The following is a 15,000-nucleotide window of genomic DNA, read 5'->3' as shown; positions in this document are numbered from 1 at the left end:
AGATCAGCCCTGACCGTGTTCACCTGCTGCAGGTTGGGATCAGCTGATCATCAGAGCTGATGTTTACATTTTTTATCGTGACACTGATTTCCACGATGACGTCTCCGTCTGAGAGACGAAAGCGAGTGGGCGGGGCTTCGTGTCTGATGACATGATTACAACACTCCTTTTTCTTTTCAGTGGATTTAAAACACAACATGATTTTACAAAAACATGAAGCTGTGAGGACAGAGAGGCTGTCGTTTCTGTTTCATTCCATTTCATCCAAAGTTTAAATATACAAGTTTAATAACTATAAATTTAGCTTTCTTGTATTTTTTGTGTGCAGACTTTAAGTTTTGTTTCAAACTTTCCTTTTCTTTTTTAATTTTCTGTCACTTATCTTGTATTTATTTTTTACCAATATGATAATGTGAATGAAGTGTTTGCTGACTCAAGGCCAGGCTTGTGTTTCTGAAACTATGAATTTTGACGCTTCAATCTTCAAACGCCCTGCATATCAGTGACGACTATGAACTGGTATCAGTGGTGGCAGACCAGTGTGGGTGGGTGTCTGCTTTGTGTTGTGTCTAAGTTTAGAGCGGGGGGGGGGGGGGCAGGTTTCCTCAGATCTGTGTTGTTCCTCTCATTATCTCTGCTGCTAAGAATAGGACGTCTGCGCTCGCTCTGCCTCTGGCCTTTATTTAGAAACCAGCGAGTCGCGGCGTCAAACCACTCCAATCTGCTGGAAGCCGTGAAGCGTCACGCGAGAGGCACAAAACCTCCACTTGCCTCAAACCGCCTAGAATGTCTTTAAGAAGCAGGACGTCTGTGCCGCTCAGGGCTCAGCTCCGACCCGCTCAGGCCGAGCTCTGCTGGATGAAGAGTCTCCTGCAGCTGGATCAAACCCTAACCAGCTGTGATGGAACTGTTTTCTCATCGTGTTTCCTGCTGCACGCCGCGCTTCACCGAGACCGAAACTTTGCATTTTGGTGTCTGAAAGGTTGAATGTTTGAGCACGTGAAGGACTTCAGCGCCCGGTCGTACCCCCCCAGGGGCACGGAGCTCGGCTGAAGGTTATTTAGCACCACAGTTTCCACAGAGCTGAGAGCTAAACAAACCGCTTTATCTTCATTCTGATGGGACATTTCCAGCACCGCTTCTGCTTCTTGACCGTGATTCTTTATAACGAGGGTTGTGACTGTTCAACACTTCAGTCCGAGGCAAAATGTCTCTAAATCTTTTGGCCAAATTGACATGAAATCTGGAAATCCTGTCAACTTAATCTTTATTGTATATATTTCGCTTTTATTCTATTCTATTTAACTTTATTATATGTTTCTACTGTTGCTGCTGGAACACCAGAATTTCCCTGGTTGGGACCAATAAAGTATATCTATCTATCTGTCTATCTATCTATCTATCTATCTATCTATCTGTCTATCTATCTTCGGTGACCGTATCACCTTTCCTCCGGTGCCACCTTAAGGCCAAAATGTCCAATCTGTGCCTTTAAGCACCACTGTGCTGTTTGTTTGTTTGTTTGTTTGTTTGTTTGTTTGTTTACTGACATGAGGGGACTGATAGGTGATGAGCAGAGCTGTTCTCTGTTCTCTCTGTTGAACTGGGACTCTAATAATGATGTTACGTATGATTTTTTTTTTCCTGACTGACAGTAAATGTTTTGGAGGAGTTTGCTGTTGTGTGAATATTCTACATTTATTGGCTGATTTTTTTTTTTATCCTGCACCGTCACCACGTTAGATTTGTTTGTTAAATTTCTGATAAAACATATTTTTTGTAAGTCAAGTTTGAACGAGGCGCTGTGGCCGCCCCGGCGCCGCCTCCCTCTGCGGGCGGCGTGCTGGCGTACCTGTCGTTGGGGTCCTCGAAGATGCGGTGCAGGCCGGACGACAGGCTGCCGCTGATGTTGTGGGCGGAGCTATGGTCCTGGAAGCGGCGGAGCTGCTGCTGGACGGGCGTGGGGCTGGCCAGCGAGCGAGAGATGTCACCCAGGATCCGGGGCAGCGGGCCCAGCTTCGCTACGGTGGCCTGCAGGAAGGAATTTTCACCCTGGTGTCGCCGCGCACACGTGTGCACGTATGTGTGTGTGTGCGTGTGTGTGTGTGTGTGTGTGTGTGTGTGTGTGTGTGTGTGAGTTTGGCCGGAGGGTGGAGGGCAGGCAGGTGGACGGTTGGTTGGTTGGTTTGAATGGACAAGCACCAGGATGCATTGGTGGCGGGACAGCGAAACCAACAGAGTGAAGATGGAGTGTGTCGGCCAGAGAGGAGGAAGAGGAGGAGGAAGAGGGGGAGGAAGAGGAGGGGGAGGTGGGGGCCGGGGTGGGGTGGGGGGGCAGAAGAAGGAAAAAACATGAGGGAAACTTAATGGAAACCAAATAAAAACAACTAAAAACATGCTTCTACCAGAACAGAGCCATTCCTCCATCAAACAGCCGAGCCATGCAGCAACAAGACCCAACAGCAGGGGGGGGGGGGGGGGGGGGGGGGGGGGGCATGCTCTGAGGAACAGCCACACAGCGTTAAAATGGTAACATGTTAAAGTGGGCGGGGCTTATGGGAGCTGGGGGGGGTGGAGGTGAGCTGGACTGAACTGAGATCTGTTCTCCGGTCATCATGTTCACTCATGTTAAAGAAACACTGGAAACCATTTCACTGTTAACATCTTAACACACACACACACACACACACTGATCGATCACATGCCAATCAGCTATCAATACTAAAATGAATATTATCAGCTTTGTGTTTTTAATGTGAAATGTAACAAATCATTAAAATTAAAAGAAAAAAAATCGGTTTAGATTTGAGATTCTGTTTTTTTTTTTGTTTGTCGACATGCTCCACCTTCAATGCAATTTGACGTAGTGCACCTTTAACATCTCAATTAACAAAATACTTGCAGACTTTATCATTTAATGTTAATTGGTAAAAAAAAAAAAAAAAAATGTTGAGAATGAAGTTATTATCAAGCAGTTCAGTTCCAGGAGAGAATGATTTTTATAACAATTTAATGATGAACAAATATTAAATAATGATTTAAAAAAAAAAAAAAATCTCTCACCGGTAATAAGGATTAAAGTTTGCGGTTTAATATTAATTACCGTGTTTTGCTTTGCGCCGAGCCGCTACTCAACAAACTGGAATAAATAAATCGGATCAGTTTCTTCGTATTTAAGGAGAAAAGCTTCATGTTTTTCCTGCATCCAACTCTGAGCACACACACTCTGCTGTTTCCTGTGCACGTTAGCAAAGGCATCACTGCACACACACACACACACACACACACACACACGCGCGGCCGTACCTTGTCGAGCTGGGACACCACCTCCCACAGCAGGGCGTGCAGGACGGAGAGCTCGCGGCCCAGGTCGATGTAGCCCTCGAAGCCCGGCGTGTTGGACAGCGTCTCCGGGTTGGAGATCTCCGACAGGAAACGCATCATCCCCGCCCACTCGTGCTCCAGGAAGTCGTTCATGAAGGCCATGTACTCCTCCTTGTTGCCGAACCTGAGGAGGGACAGCGACACACCTGACCTCACCTGGCTGCGTTCACACTCGGGCTCTTTATTTGTGCACATGACAAAATAAAAGTGAAGAGGAGAAACAGAACGGAAAAACGTCCCAGGTGGGATGAGGAGGCTTTGGGTTTTACAGCAAACACAGAAAAGAAAAACAACGCAGCCTCTATCTGGATTCACACGATAAAACCACCGAAATGTTAGAGACTGTTTGCAGAAGTGCTTTAACTTTTAATCTGTGGGCGATATGAGAATAAAAATAGACTCTAGAATTAGAAATACATCTGGTAAAATTCTGGGGAAAGAGCAGAGACAGCTGGGACGTTTATAATATAAAATGCAGGTGAAAAAAACAAACAAAAAAAAAAACGGGCAAATTGTGTCTGATCTTGTTCATTCCATCTTTCCAGAATTCATCAAACTGCCTTCAGGAGGCGCTACAGAGCCGCTGCAGCAGCCGAGTGTCTATTACTGTTTGTAATCTGCATGCTGTGACTGTTTTTTATAGATGTGTTGTGATTGACTGGGATGTGTTTTAACTTGTGAAGCTGAAGGTAAAAATTTACACACAAATATTTTAAAATATCTAAAAAACAGATGAAAGAAAAACACAATTTCCAAAAAGGACTAAGGAAGAGAATTAGAGAAAAAAACTAAACAGGTGACAGCTGGCCGTGCCCTGATGTGATGTCAGACGACGTTACGTACTTGGCGAAGTTGGCGAGGTTCTGGATGACCTTGGCGATGAGCGTGAGCGTGCGGGACGTCCGGTCGTCGGGGTACTCCTGCATCAGGTTGAAGAGCGACGGCGACATGATGGCGGGGCAGAGGAAGCGCAGGAAGAGCGAGGCGCTGATCAGACGCTTGCTGATGTCCTGCTGGTGGCCGCGAGAGACGCACTGCTGCTTCCAGGACGCAAACACCTCCTTCAGCTCGCGGGGGAACACGCTGCGGGCAGAGCGGCCGCAGCCAATCAGAGCACAGCTGGGAGGAGCCACAGCAAACAGGCCAACACACTTTTTTTGTTTTTTTTTTTTACTCCTTATAACAAAAAGCCCACAAAATAACATTCCTACGTATTATGTAAAACATTTTATTTATAATTTTATTGTTTGTTAACTGTGAAATAACTATTAACTTAAATTATAAACTATCAATTTACCATTTATTAATGCTGGCTATTATAAAGTATTAAGTTATAAAGTTTTCTTTGGATGAACAGACTTAAGACACTGTAGCTCAGCGTGCAGATGGTATTTCTCAGAGTATTTCTATCAAACGTTGTGATGATCAATAATAAAAACAGGATTTTTCAAGGACAGATTCAATAATCTGTACATGTCGGCTGTCGCTCACAGGCCTTAGAACCCAAAACAGACAAATTCACAGTCCTGTCTCACACTACCTGTTGTCTTCACGCTGATTATGTATGAATAAACATTAACAACACACACACACTGAAGGCTTCCAACATGTTTACATGCTAACACTGACAAAAGCATCGGTTTTGCATGTTTTTGGCCTGTCTGGGCTTCCATACACACGAGACACTGCAGTTTTCCATGACTGGAAAACTGGCCTGTAAATGGGAACCCTGTTTACAGTAAAACTCCTGCTGCAGTGTTCAGGGCAGGTTAGTGTAGTTCTGTTAAGTGAACAGCAGGGGGCGACACCATCCTGTGACATCAGTGACAGGACTGAGGAGGGAGTGCACTCAAACAGGAGCTGGTTACTGTGCAGCCTTCACACACAGACACTCACTTCCTGTCTTTTAGGGTTTAGACATTTTCCAGAAATTTAGAAACCATCCATGTAAAATGTAGATTTGGTCAATGTGTTGCTTCAGAAATATCTGAAGCATGAAGCATTATGAATTTATAACGCAACAGTCAGTTTAGATTGTGATGTTTCCACACCTCCTCACCTGTGGCTCCAGGTGTTCAGTGAATGATGTGTGGTGGTGTGATGATGGTGGTGTGATGGTGGTGTGATGGTGGTGTGATGGTGTGGTGGTGTGATGGTGGTGGTGGTGTGATGGTGGTGGTGGTGTGATGGTGGTGTGATGGTGGTGTGATGGTGGTGGTGGTGTGATGGTGGTGTGATGGTGGTGTGGTGGTGGTGTGATGGTGGTGGTGTGATGGTGTGATGATGGTGTGATGGTGGTGGTGTGGTGGTGGTGTGGTGGTGGTGTGATGGTGGTGTGGTGGTGTGATGGTGGTGTGATGGTGGTGTGATGGTGGTGGTGGTGTGATGGTGGTGTGATGGTGGTGTGGTGGTGTGGTGGTGGTGTGATGGTGTGATGATGGTGTGATGGTGGTGGTGTGGTGGTGGTGTGATGGTGGTGTGATGGTGGTGTGATGGTGGTGGTGTGGTGGTGGTGTGGTGGTGGTGTGATGGTGGTGTGGTGGTGGTGTGATGATGGTGGTGTGGTGGTGGTGTGATGGTGGTGTGATGATGGTGGTGTGGTGGTGGTGTGGTGGTGGTGTGGTGGTGGTGTGATGGTGGTGTGGTGGTGGTGTGATGATGGTGGTGTGGTGGTGGTGTGATGGTGGTGTGATGGTGGTGTGATGGTGGTGTGGTGGTGGTGTGATGATGGTGTGATGATGTGATGATGGTGTGATGGTGGTGGTGTGGTGGTGGTGTGATGGTGTGATGGTGGTGGTGTGGTGGTGGTGTGATGGTGGTGTGATGGTGGTGGTGGTGTGATGGTGGTGTGATGGTGGTGTGGTGGTGGTGTGGTGGTGGTGTGATGGTGGTGGTATGGTGGTGGTGTGATGGTGGTGTGATGATGGTGGTGTGGTGGTGGTGTGATGGTGGTGTGATGGTGGTGTGATGGTGGTGTGGTGGTGGTGTGATGATGGTGTGATGGTGTGATGATGGTGTGATGGTGGTGGTGTGATGGTGGTGGTGGTGTGATGGTGGTGGTGTGATGGTGTGATGGTGGTGTGATGGTGGTGGTGGTGTGATGGTGGTGTGATGGTGGTGTGATGGTGGTGTGGTGGTGGTGTGGTGGTGTGATGGTGGTGTGATGGTGGTGGTGGTGTGATGGTGGTGTGATGGTGGTGTGGTGGTGGTGTGATGGTGTGATGATGGTGTGATGGTGGTGGTGTGGTGGTGGTGTGGTGGTGGTGTGATGGTGGTGTGATGGTGGTGGTGGTGTGATGGTGGTGTGATGGTGGTGGTATGGTGGTGGTGTGATGGTGGTGTGATGGTGGTGTGATGGTGGTCTGATGGTGGTGTGGTGGTGTGATGATGGTGTGATGGTGGTGGTGTGGTGGTGGTGTGATGGTGGTGGTGGTGTGATGGTGGTGTGATGGTGGTGTGGTGGTGGTGTGGTGGTGGTGTGATGATGGTGTGATGGTGGTGGTGTGGTGGTGGTGTGATGGTGGTGGTGGTGTGATGGTGGTGGTGTGATGGTGGTGTGATGGTGGTGTGATGGTGGTGGTGGTGTGATGGTGGTGTGATGGTGGTGTGATGGTGGTGTGGTGGTGTGATGGTGGTGTGATGGTGGTGTGGTGGTGTGATGGTGGTGTGGTGGTGTGATGATGGTGTGGTGGTGTGATGATGGTGTGATGATGGTGTGATGGTGGTGTGGTGGTGTGATGGTGGTGTGATGGTGGTGTGATGGTGGTGTGGTGGTGTGATGGTGGTGTGGTGGTGTGATGATGGTGTGGTGGTGTGATGATGGTGTGATGGTGGTGGTGTGATGGTGGTGGTGGTGTGATGGTGGTGATGGTGTGATGATGGTGGTGTGATGGTGGTGTGGTGGTGTGATGGTGGTGTGGTGGTGTGATGGTGGTGTGGTGGTGTGATGATGGTGTGGTGGTGTGATGATGGTGTGATGGTGGTGGTGTGATGGTGGTGGTGTGGTGGTGTGATGGTGTGATGATGGTGGTGTGATGGTGGTGTGGTGGTGGTGTGATGGTGGTGTCTCTGATGGTGATGGTGTGATGATGGTGGTGTGGTGGTGGTGTGATGGTGGTGGTGTTATGGTGTGGTGGTGGTGTCTCTGATGGTGGTGTGGTGGTGGTGTGATGGTGGTGTGATGGTGTGATGGTGGTGTGATGATGGTGTGATGGTGGTGTGATGGTGATGTGGTGGTGTCTCTGATGGTGTGGTGGTGTGGTGGTGGTGTCTCTGATGGTGGTGGTGGTGTGATGGTGGTGATGTGGTGGTGTAGTGATGGTGGTGGTGTGGTGGTGATGGTGTGGTACCAGTAGGAGTTGATGATCTTGCAGAAGGCCAGCTCGCAGCACATCTTCAGGTTGCTCTGATGCTCGGCGAGCTCGCTGCTGGAGCAGCGGCTGGGATCCACCTCACAGTTCTCATCCGACTCGTACAGAGCCTTGATGAACTCACCTGGAGAGAGAGAGGGAGAGAGAGAGAGAGAGAGAGAGAGAGAGAGAGAGAGAGAGAGAGACAGAGAGAGAGAGAGAGAGAGAGAGAGAGAGAGACAGAGAGAGAGAGAGAGAGAGAGAGAGAGACAGGCAGGTGACTGACCTGGACAAACAACAACAACAGCGACCTGAACGACGGCGTCGCCACAGCAGGAATCTGGTAGGTCGACATGAGTGACATTCCATGATTCCTGATATCTGACTGGACATGAAGGCAGCACACACACACACACACCCCACACCCCACGCCGCCCAGCAGCCCAGCAGCACGGCCTCCTTCATCTCAAACCTTTATTTAAACAGGACTCACTGCTTCCACTTTGTATTCACTGTCATCCTGTGCTTTTACTTTTACTGTCAAAGCACTTTGCTTTTAAAGTGCTACAGACAGTGTGTATCATCATCATCATCATCATTATTCTATTATTCTTGTTATTTTCTTATGCATTTAACCACACAGGCTACATCACAACAGCATAAATGATGCTCCCTCCTGGGTTTGCTCAGGGAGTCTTTTTGTTTCTTTCTTCTGGTGAGGGATTAGCTCGAAGGCCTGATGGGAACCTGAGCTGGTTCTGGTCGTTATTCTGGCCTGAAGTTTTACTCCCCGCCCTCATCCTCCTGCTGCAGCCTGATCACCCTCACCTGGGGTGAACCTGCACGCTGTACAGGCACAACGAGCAGGACTTTCCTAAAAAATAAAACAAACTAATCCTCTCCATCATGACTTGTGAGCCACTAGCAGTGTGTGTTGGTGTGTGTGTGTGTGTGTGTGTGTGTGCCTGGATTTTCTTGTTTTGCTGAGCTCGGGACTCTTCTGGGCGTCGGCCTTTGGGCAGCGGGTGTGCAGCTCCCAGCCAATCACAGCGCAGGGCGGTGCCAGATCGATAGCAGCTGATCCAATAGGAAGCTATGAAAGTCGCGGATGGTGGGAATAAAGGAAATGTAGCGAGGAGAAACGCTGGGCGGCCAGAGCTCGATCCACAGAGAGAGTGAATCTGGAACTGAGCGCTGAGGGAGAGGAGGAGGAGGAGCGACGCCACGCTGGACTGGGAGGTGCTGGACTGGGAGGGGCCGGTGGGACAGTTTTTTCCATAGGATGGTGAAGTTACATGTTGGGCAGGCATTTCATTCAATCGCCATCCTAAGAAAGGAAAAGTGGCTGCTGGCGGTCAGCTGAGCTGGGAGGAGGGGCCGACTGGATGTTGTGTTTTCAAACCACAACGACAAATGAGAGTCACTCTGCTGATGAAACACAGAGGATCAGACTGAGTGAGGGATCGAGCTGCATCACAATCACTGACACACACACACAAACACACACACACACACACACTGCTCCTGCTGCTCTCTGTGTAGATTCTGTCAGTTCATCCTAGAGCTCTCCTGAAAGCTGCACACAAACGCCTTACGTAAGAGGGAGGTCTGTCTTTCTTTCTCAAAGTTGTTCGCTATTTTCAGACGTTTGTCTCCAACAAAAATATTAATGAGGCTGGAATTATTAACACGTCTGAACTCTGAGCGGCTCTGAAGAAACTCGGTCTTCCTGAAAATCAGATCCACAGATACGACAGGCTTTCTGCTGCCGGAGCGTCCGGCCTGACGGATCAGGATACGTATCCGTCTGAAGAGGCGGAGCGTCCCCTGGGCCTGCGGCAGGAAACCTGACAGCTCCGAGCCGCAGCTACACTCCCAACTATTTTAATCTTCTGTCCTGTCTCTTTATTCACGTCTCAGCTGTGTGAGCGCTCATAAAGCAGCACAGTGAGTGTGAGATGCAGCGGAGCGGCTCAGCTCTAATATTCAGGCTCTGCAGAGGCAATAAGACTGAAGTGCTTAGCCAGCCTCTGCAGACCCCGTCCCAAACTAATAAAGGAGAGACACACCGCTGCAACAGGAAACAGTGAAGCAGCACGGGGGTATCAAACACCGACTGACTCCACATGAGAGAAACCGCTCAGCTGATCAATCAGGCTGATGCCTGCTATTGGAGATAATCTGTGCTCGCGAGCCTCGATACACAAAAAAATAATGTGCAGCTGGTCAGCGTGGCACCCCCCCTTAAGTGCAAGGAAATTTTATTTTTCATTCAATTTTACAGAGTTTATTATTTTGATTACTTCTCTACATTTATTTAGTTGTTTTTTTAATTCAGAATAAGTGCAGTGCAGATGAGCTGCAGCAAACAGAGACAGCAGACAACAACAGAGGAGAATAAATCATCAGTTAATATGAGCAATTTTATGTCTCCTTTGTGATTATTGTTATATTGTTGTATTTTTTCCAATGCAAAATACAAAAAAACAAAAACAACAACAAAAAAAACACATGATATCGGCATTATATACTGGCCATCAGCAGACCTGCTCTCTAAATACCAGCAGCAGCCATGAAAACACCTGAGTCAGTCGAGCACGACTTCACACTGAGAGCGAGGCCTCGACAGGTGATCGAAATATTATTGAAATCTCAATATCCCAATTCACGAAGCTGCAATTTCTGATCAGGGTCAAATGTTTGACAAAACATTGTAAATAAATTATGACCTGGTATACAAACTGTATTCTCCAAACATAAAATCTGTTATAATATTTGGTACAGACCCAAGCAGAAAATCACACCAACATCATTTTCTGGGGAATCATTTTTTCCCAATAAAATGGTGAATTATACTGCTATTGCAATATTTAGGAAATTAATTTCAGTTAGATTTTTCTGAAGAGAGGGGCAGGCTTGTGTGCACATCAACCCCACGATGGGTACAGTTTACTGTTTTACTTTGAAAAGACAAGCTGAACGTTCCAGTGTTGACAAAGACATGTCAAAGTGAGTCTGGCTGCTCCTGCTCCTGCTCCTCTGCGTCTCTCGGGTCGGGTCGGCCCGGCTCAGCAACCCGGCGGCACCGTATGGATCAGCTGATTGGATCAGACTCTGACTCGGGCATTAACTCTGCTGATACGCTGCCATGTGGTCAGTGAAAGGAAATTTAAACACATTCTCACATCAAAAGGCTGCTGCAGACACACGGCTCAGAGGGAACAAGACAAGTACTTATAGAGAGAACACACACACACACACACACAAAATCCCACTGTGACCCTTCAGGGGCTTCGCACAATACAGCCTCAGTGAGTTATCATTGGTTTTGTAAAGCCTCGTTTTCATTTTAATTTCACTTAAGGAAAATGACACATAGTTTTTGTTATTTCATTAGTTTTCATTATATATTATTATATATTTTTATAACCTCGCGCTGCATTTACACGTCAGCTGTGTTTCACACTGCTGAATGTGAAGACAAAGTGTTTGTATTAAAGCCCTGTGGGACCTTAAAGCATCACTTCCTCCTCTGGGGAGGGACTTTGTTTGAGCTGAAGCAACACGGAGCTGAAGCCTCGGCTCAGCCTGCAGATCAATGAGCTTCATGTCAAACAGGAGCAGCCGTGATCCACCGGCTCTGCCATCAAACTGGATAAATAACTACATTAATAATTTTCCAGTTTTCCAGGCTGGTTCCTGGAGCTGAGACACGGCTGCAGGCTCAAACTGCTCATCCTGCTGAACATCAGAGCCAGAACCAGAGCCAGAAGTGTGTGTGTGTGTGCGTGTGCGTGTGCGTGTGTTTGTGTGTGTGTGCGTGTGTGTGTGTGAGAGGCTCACCGAGCGCGTCGTGCAGATACTTCTGGCCCACCAGCTTCAGGTACTCCTCGATGGCCTTGGTGGCCAGCGTGTTCTCCCTGAAGATCAGCACGTCGTGGTCGGCACAGCGGTCCACCTCCGACATCACCAGGTCTGTCAGGAAGTCCTGAGGGGGGGTGGGGGGGGGAGGAAGATGCAGGTTAAGCCCGTCACTGAACACTAAAAAAATATTTTATTGGGTTTGATCCCAAAAATCAAACAGAGCAGAAGGTAAGCAAAGGCACTGAGGCCCGAGCTGCATAACCCACAGAATGATTCTGCATGGAGGTGCAGTGGCTGCTCACGTCTCATTTTGTATTGTTTGCCCAGTAGGCTTGGGTCGATTATAGATATTATGAAAAATTGTGATATTTGCCATCATTTGCAATATTTTTCACATGATCAAATAACTGAACAGCTGTTACGGCATCTTTGGACTTTTAGAAAGAAAATTTGCAAGAAAATAAATGCTAATTATTATTTATAATAATCATAATAATACTAATGATAGCAACACTTAAACTGTCCACACAAGTCCACATGGAGCAGTTTATTTGGACGTTTTACTAAAATTTGCACCAGCTCTGATCTTTTGTGGGATGATTATTGTTGTTGTACCTCTGGAGGGGAGAGAGGATCTGAATCAAATCAGGAAGGAAGTTTGTGCAACAATCTGTCACTTTAACCTGTTTTTGGTGTTTTGTATTGGACACTTTTGTGTGCATGACAGAATGTCTTTTAAAAATCAATCAGCCAATCAAACTGCTTGCTGTAGCAGTGTGTGTGTGTGTGTGTGTGTGTGTGTGTGTGTGTGTGTGCACCTTGGCGCGGCCGGTGCTCTGCAGGATGTGCACGAGGGCGCAGGCCATCTCCTCCTTGTTCTTGACGCTGATGACGGGCTCCAGCACGGAGCACAGCATGGTGTAGTTGTTGGTGACGAACTCGGCGAACTCCTTGTACTGCTCCATGGGCAGGATGGAGATGGTCTGGAAGCGCGACTTGATGCGGATGGACGGCCCGCCGCCTTTGGCCTTGCTGGTGGTGGGCGTGCTGACCGGGTACCACTTCTCCACGAACTGCCGGCCCGTCACGCCGGCCACCGGGATGTTCACCAGCCCCACGTAGTTGTTCTTGTCCTTCTTCTTCTTCTTGTCCACGTCGCGGTAGATGTGCACGGTGACGCTGTGCACGGCGGGCAGGCCGGAGAAGTCGAAGTGCTCGCCCCAGAACAGGCTGTCGTGCCGGGTCTTGCTGGTGGTGCGGGCGTACAGCACGTCGTCCAGGCACAGCTCGCAGAAATACTTCTTCTTGGGCGGCAGGTCTTTGGCCTCGATGATCCACAGACGCAGCAGGTTCTCCGCCCGCCGACAGTTGTCCTGTTGGGAAACACCGCTCATTAAATATGTGAGGGACTTTTGTAGGCAGAAACAAAGATAAGAGTCAAGACAAAGAGACGTAGAAACTCCTGCTGCGTCATTAGAACTGCAAACATTGCAAAAACTCAAAATCTTACCAAAATATCTCATTACACTTAAAATAAGACATGATCACCTCAGAAGTAAATTGTTTTTAGACAGTTTAGATATTTCAAGTAAAAATTCACTTGAAACAAATGAAAATTTGCTTGTTTCATTGGCAAAATTTACCAGTGGAAAAAGTGAAAATTCACTTGAAATAAGTGAAAATTAGCTAGAAACAAGAAACAAATTTTGCCAATGAAACAAGCAAATTTTCACTTGAAACGAGAGACAAATTGTCTAAAAACAAGTTACTTCTGAGGTGATCATGTCTTATTTTAAGTGTAATGAGACATTTTGACTAGTAATAAGACAAATAATCTTGGTAAGATTTGAGTTTTTGCAGTGAATATAATATGGTGGGAAAAATGGCTCACGTCCTCTCCCTGGTCGGATAAGAGCTTCAGAGCTGCTGGAAGGTTCATTTTTTCACTTTGATGAAGCCAGGCTAACAACTCCCATTGACTTCAAGTCTTTATGCTAAGCTAACATGAAATGCTACTCATAGGAACTGACCCACGGGACACACAGAGGTGGAGACGGTGTCCAGCATCTCGTCTCAGTCTGGGAAGTGGGGAAAAGGAGATTTGGCCAAAAAATGTTGAAGTATTCCTTTAACTGATAAGGCCTATCACGGCCTGGACCCTTGGCCGTCTAGCTCAGGCAGTGTACTGAGCCTGTTGTTATTTTATGTTACTGTATTTTATTTTCGCTATCATTCTTAATTTCTATTTCCCTTTTTTATTGACTGTTTTTATTGTTTTAAATTGTGTCTTGTTGCTTTAATGTCTCTGTAAAGCACTTTGAGTTACCTCGTGTTGAATTGTGCTCTACAAATAAACTTGCCTTGCTTCGCCTAACTGTAGGTTTGAATTCACTGGACAAAAACAACTGGGATTGAGGTCTAATCCACAGCTGCAGATTAAGAAGATCTAACTGGCCTCTGTGGGTGAAAAAGAAGGAAATCAGAGTGTCTGTGCTTTAGTTTCCAGCCTGCACCACGTCTGTCCTGTTACCAGATCTCAGCACTGAGGCCTCATTCTGGCCTGATGTGATGCACCACGATCTGTTATTTTACACCAGTCAGCATTAAAAAAAAAAAAAAAGCCAATATGTCCCGCAGTCTATTTTTATAACATTCTGACCTCAGCAGTGTGATGTCGAGTGTGTCAGAGAGCAGTGTGTGTGTGTGTGTGTGTGTGTGTGTCCAGGTGCTCTCACCTTGTTGGGCTGGACCGTCCTCCTCAGGTTCTCCATCCACTTGTCTCTCTCGGAGGCCGAGGCGCAGCTGAAACACTTGCTGCCTCCTGAGTACGTCACCTGAGACGGAGACCACAGCATCATCCATCAGTCATGTCATCATACTGACAGGGTGAGTGTTTATGTTTTCATAAGACACTGACAATCAGGACATTTTGTACAGTGAGTAAGAATGTGTAAACAGTAATTAGAAATCATTAAGTAATAATTAAGCTGTTGTTTAAATTGTTCATATTTCTATTTTTCTCTATATTCCTTGTTTATAGTGTTTATATTGCTTTTTGCTATTTATTATCTGTTTATACTGTTTATAATGTAAATTATGCTTCATATTTGCTATCCACTTTGCTGCTGTAATACTTGAAATTTCCCCACTGTGGGACTAATAAAGGAATATCTTATCTTATCTTATCTTATCTTAATTAATAATATAGATATGATGAGCAGGTAAAGGCATTTAATTCCAGCTAATAAACTGATAAACTTGTGTAATGCAGCTTTTAAAAACCAAGTTACTTCACATTATAATAAGAACTAAATTCCCAGATGATTTGAAGTCTCACATTATGAAATCAATATGTTATCAATACGTTCTATATCACGAAGGCAGAGAGAGCGGTGAGTGAATT

At 46.8% G+C, this 15,000-nt stretch overlaps 1 protein-coding gene across 6 annotated transcripts in view; it reads right to left on the bottom strand.

The window, feature by feature from the left end:
• rasal2 (RAS protein activator like 2) overlaps positions 1–15,000 on the bottom strand; it is a 120,175-nt gene that overhangs the window by 9,081 nt on the left and 96,094 nt on the right. For 5 of the 6 annotated variants that reach the window (XM_030073835.1, XM_030073833.1, XM_030073836.1 and 2 more), the window contains 7 exons: positions 14,333–14,431; positions 12,416–12,970; positions 11,577–11,721; positions 7,734–7,878; positions 4,228–4,467; positions 3,307–3,508; positions 1,853–2,052 (listed from right to left, as the gene is read on the bottom strand). In XM_030073835.1, the coding sequence (XP_029929695.1) occupies positions 1,853–2,052; positions 3,307–3,508; positions 4,228–4,467; positions 7,734–7,878; positions 11,577–11,721; positions 12,416–12,970; positions 14,333–14,431 (1,586 nt within the window). The remainder of the gene's footprint in view (positions 1–1,852; positions 2,053–3,306; positions 3,509–4,227; positions 4,468–7,733; positions 7,879–11,576; positions 11,722–12,415; positions 12,971–14,332; positions 14,432–15,000) is intronic. The other variant, XM_030073834.1, reaches the window with a different exon arrangement.

The sequence above is a fragment of the Myripristis murdjan genome, chromosome 17, assembly GCF_902150065.1.
Source record: "Myripristis murdjan chromosome 17, fMyrMur1.1, whole genome shotgun sequence".
In the NCBI taxonomy this organism is placed as follows: domain Eukaryota; kingdom Metazoa; phylum Chordata; class Actinopteri; order Holocentriformes; family Holocentridae; genus Myripristis; species Myripristis murdjan.
Note: the sequence above shows the minus strand (reverse complement) of the source record. Positions and strands in the feature narration are given on the sequence as shown.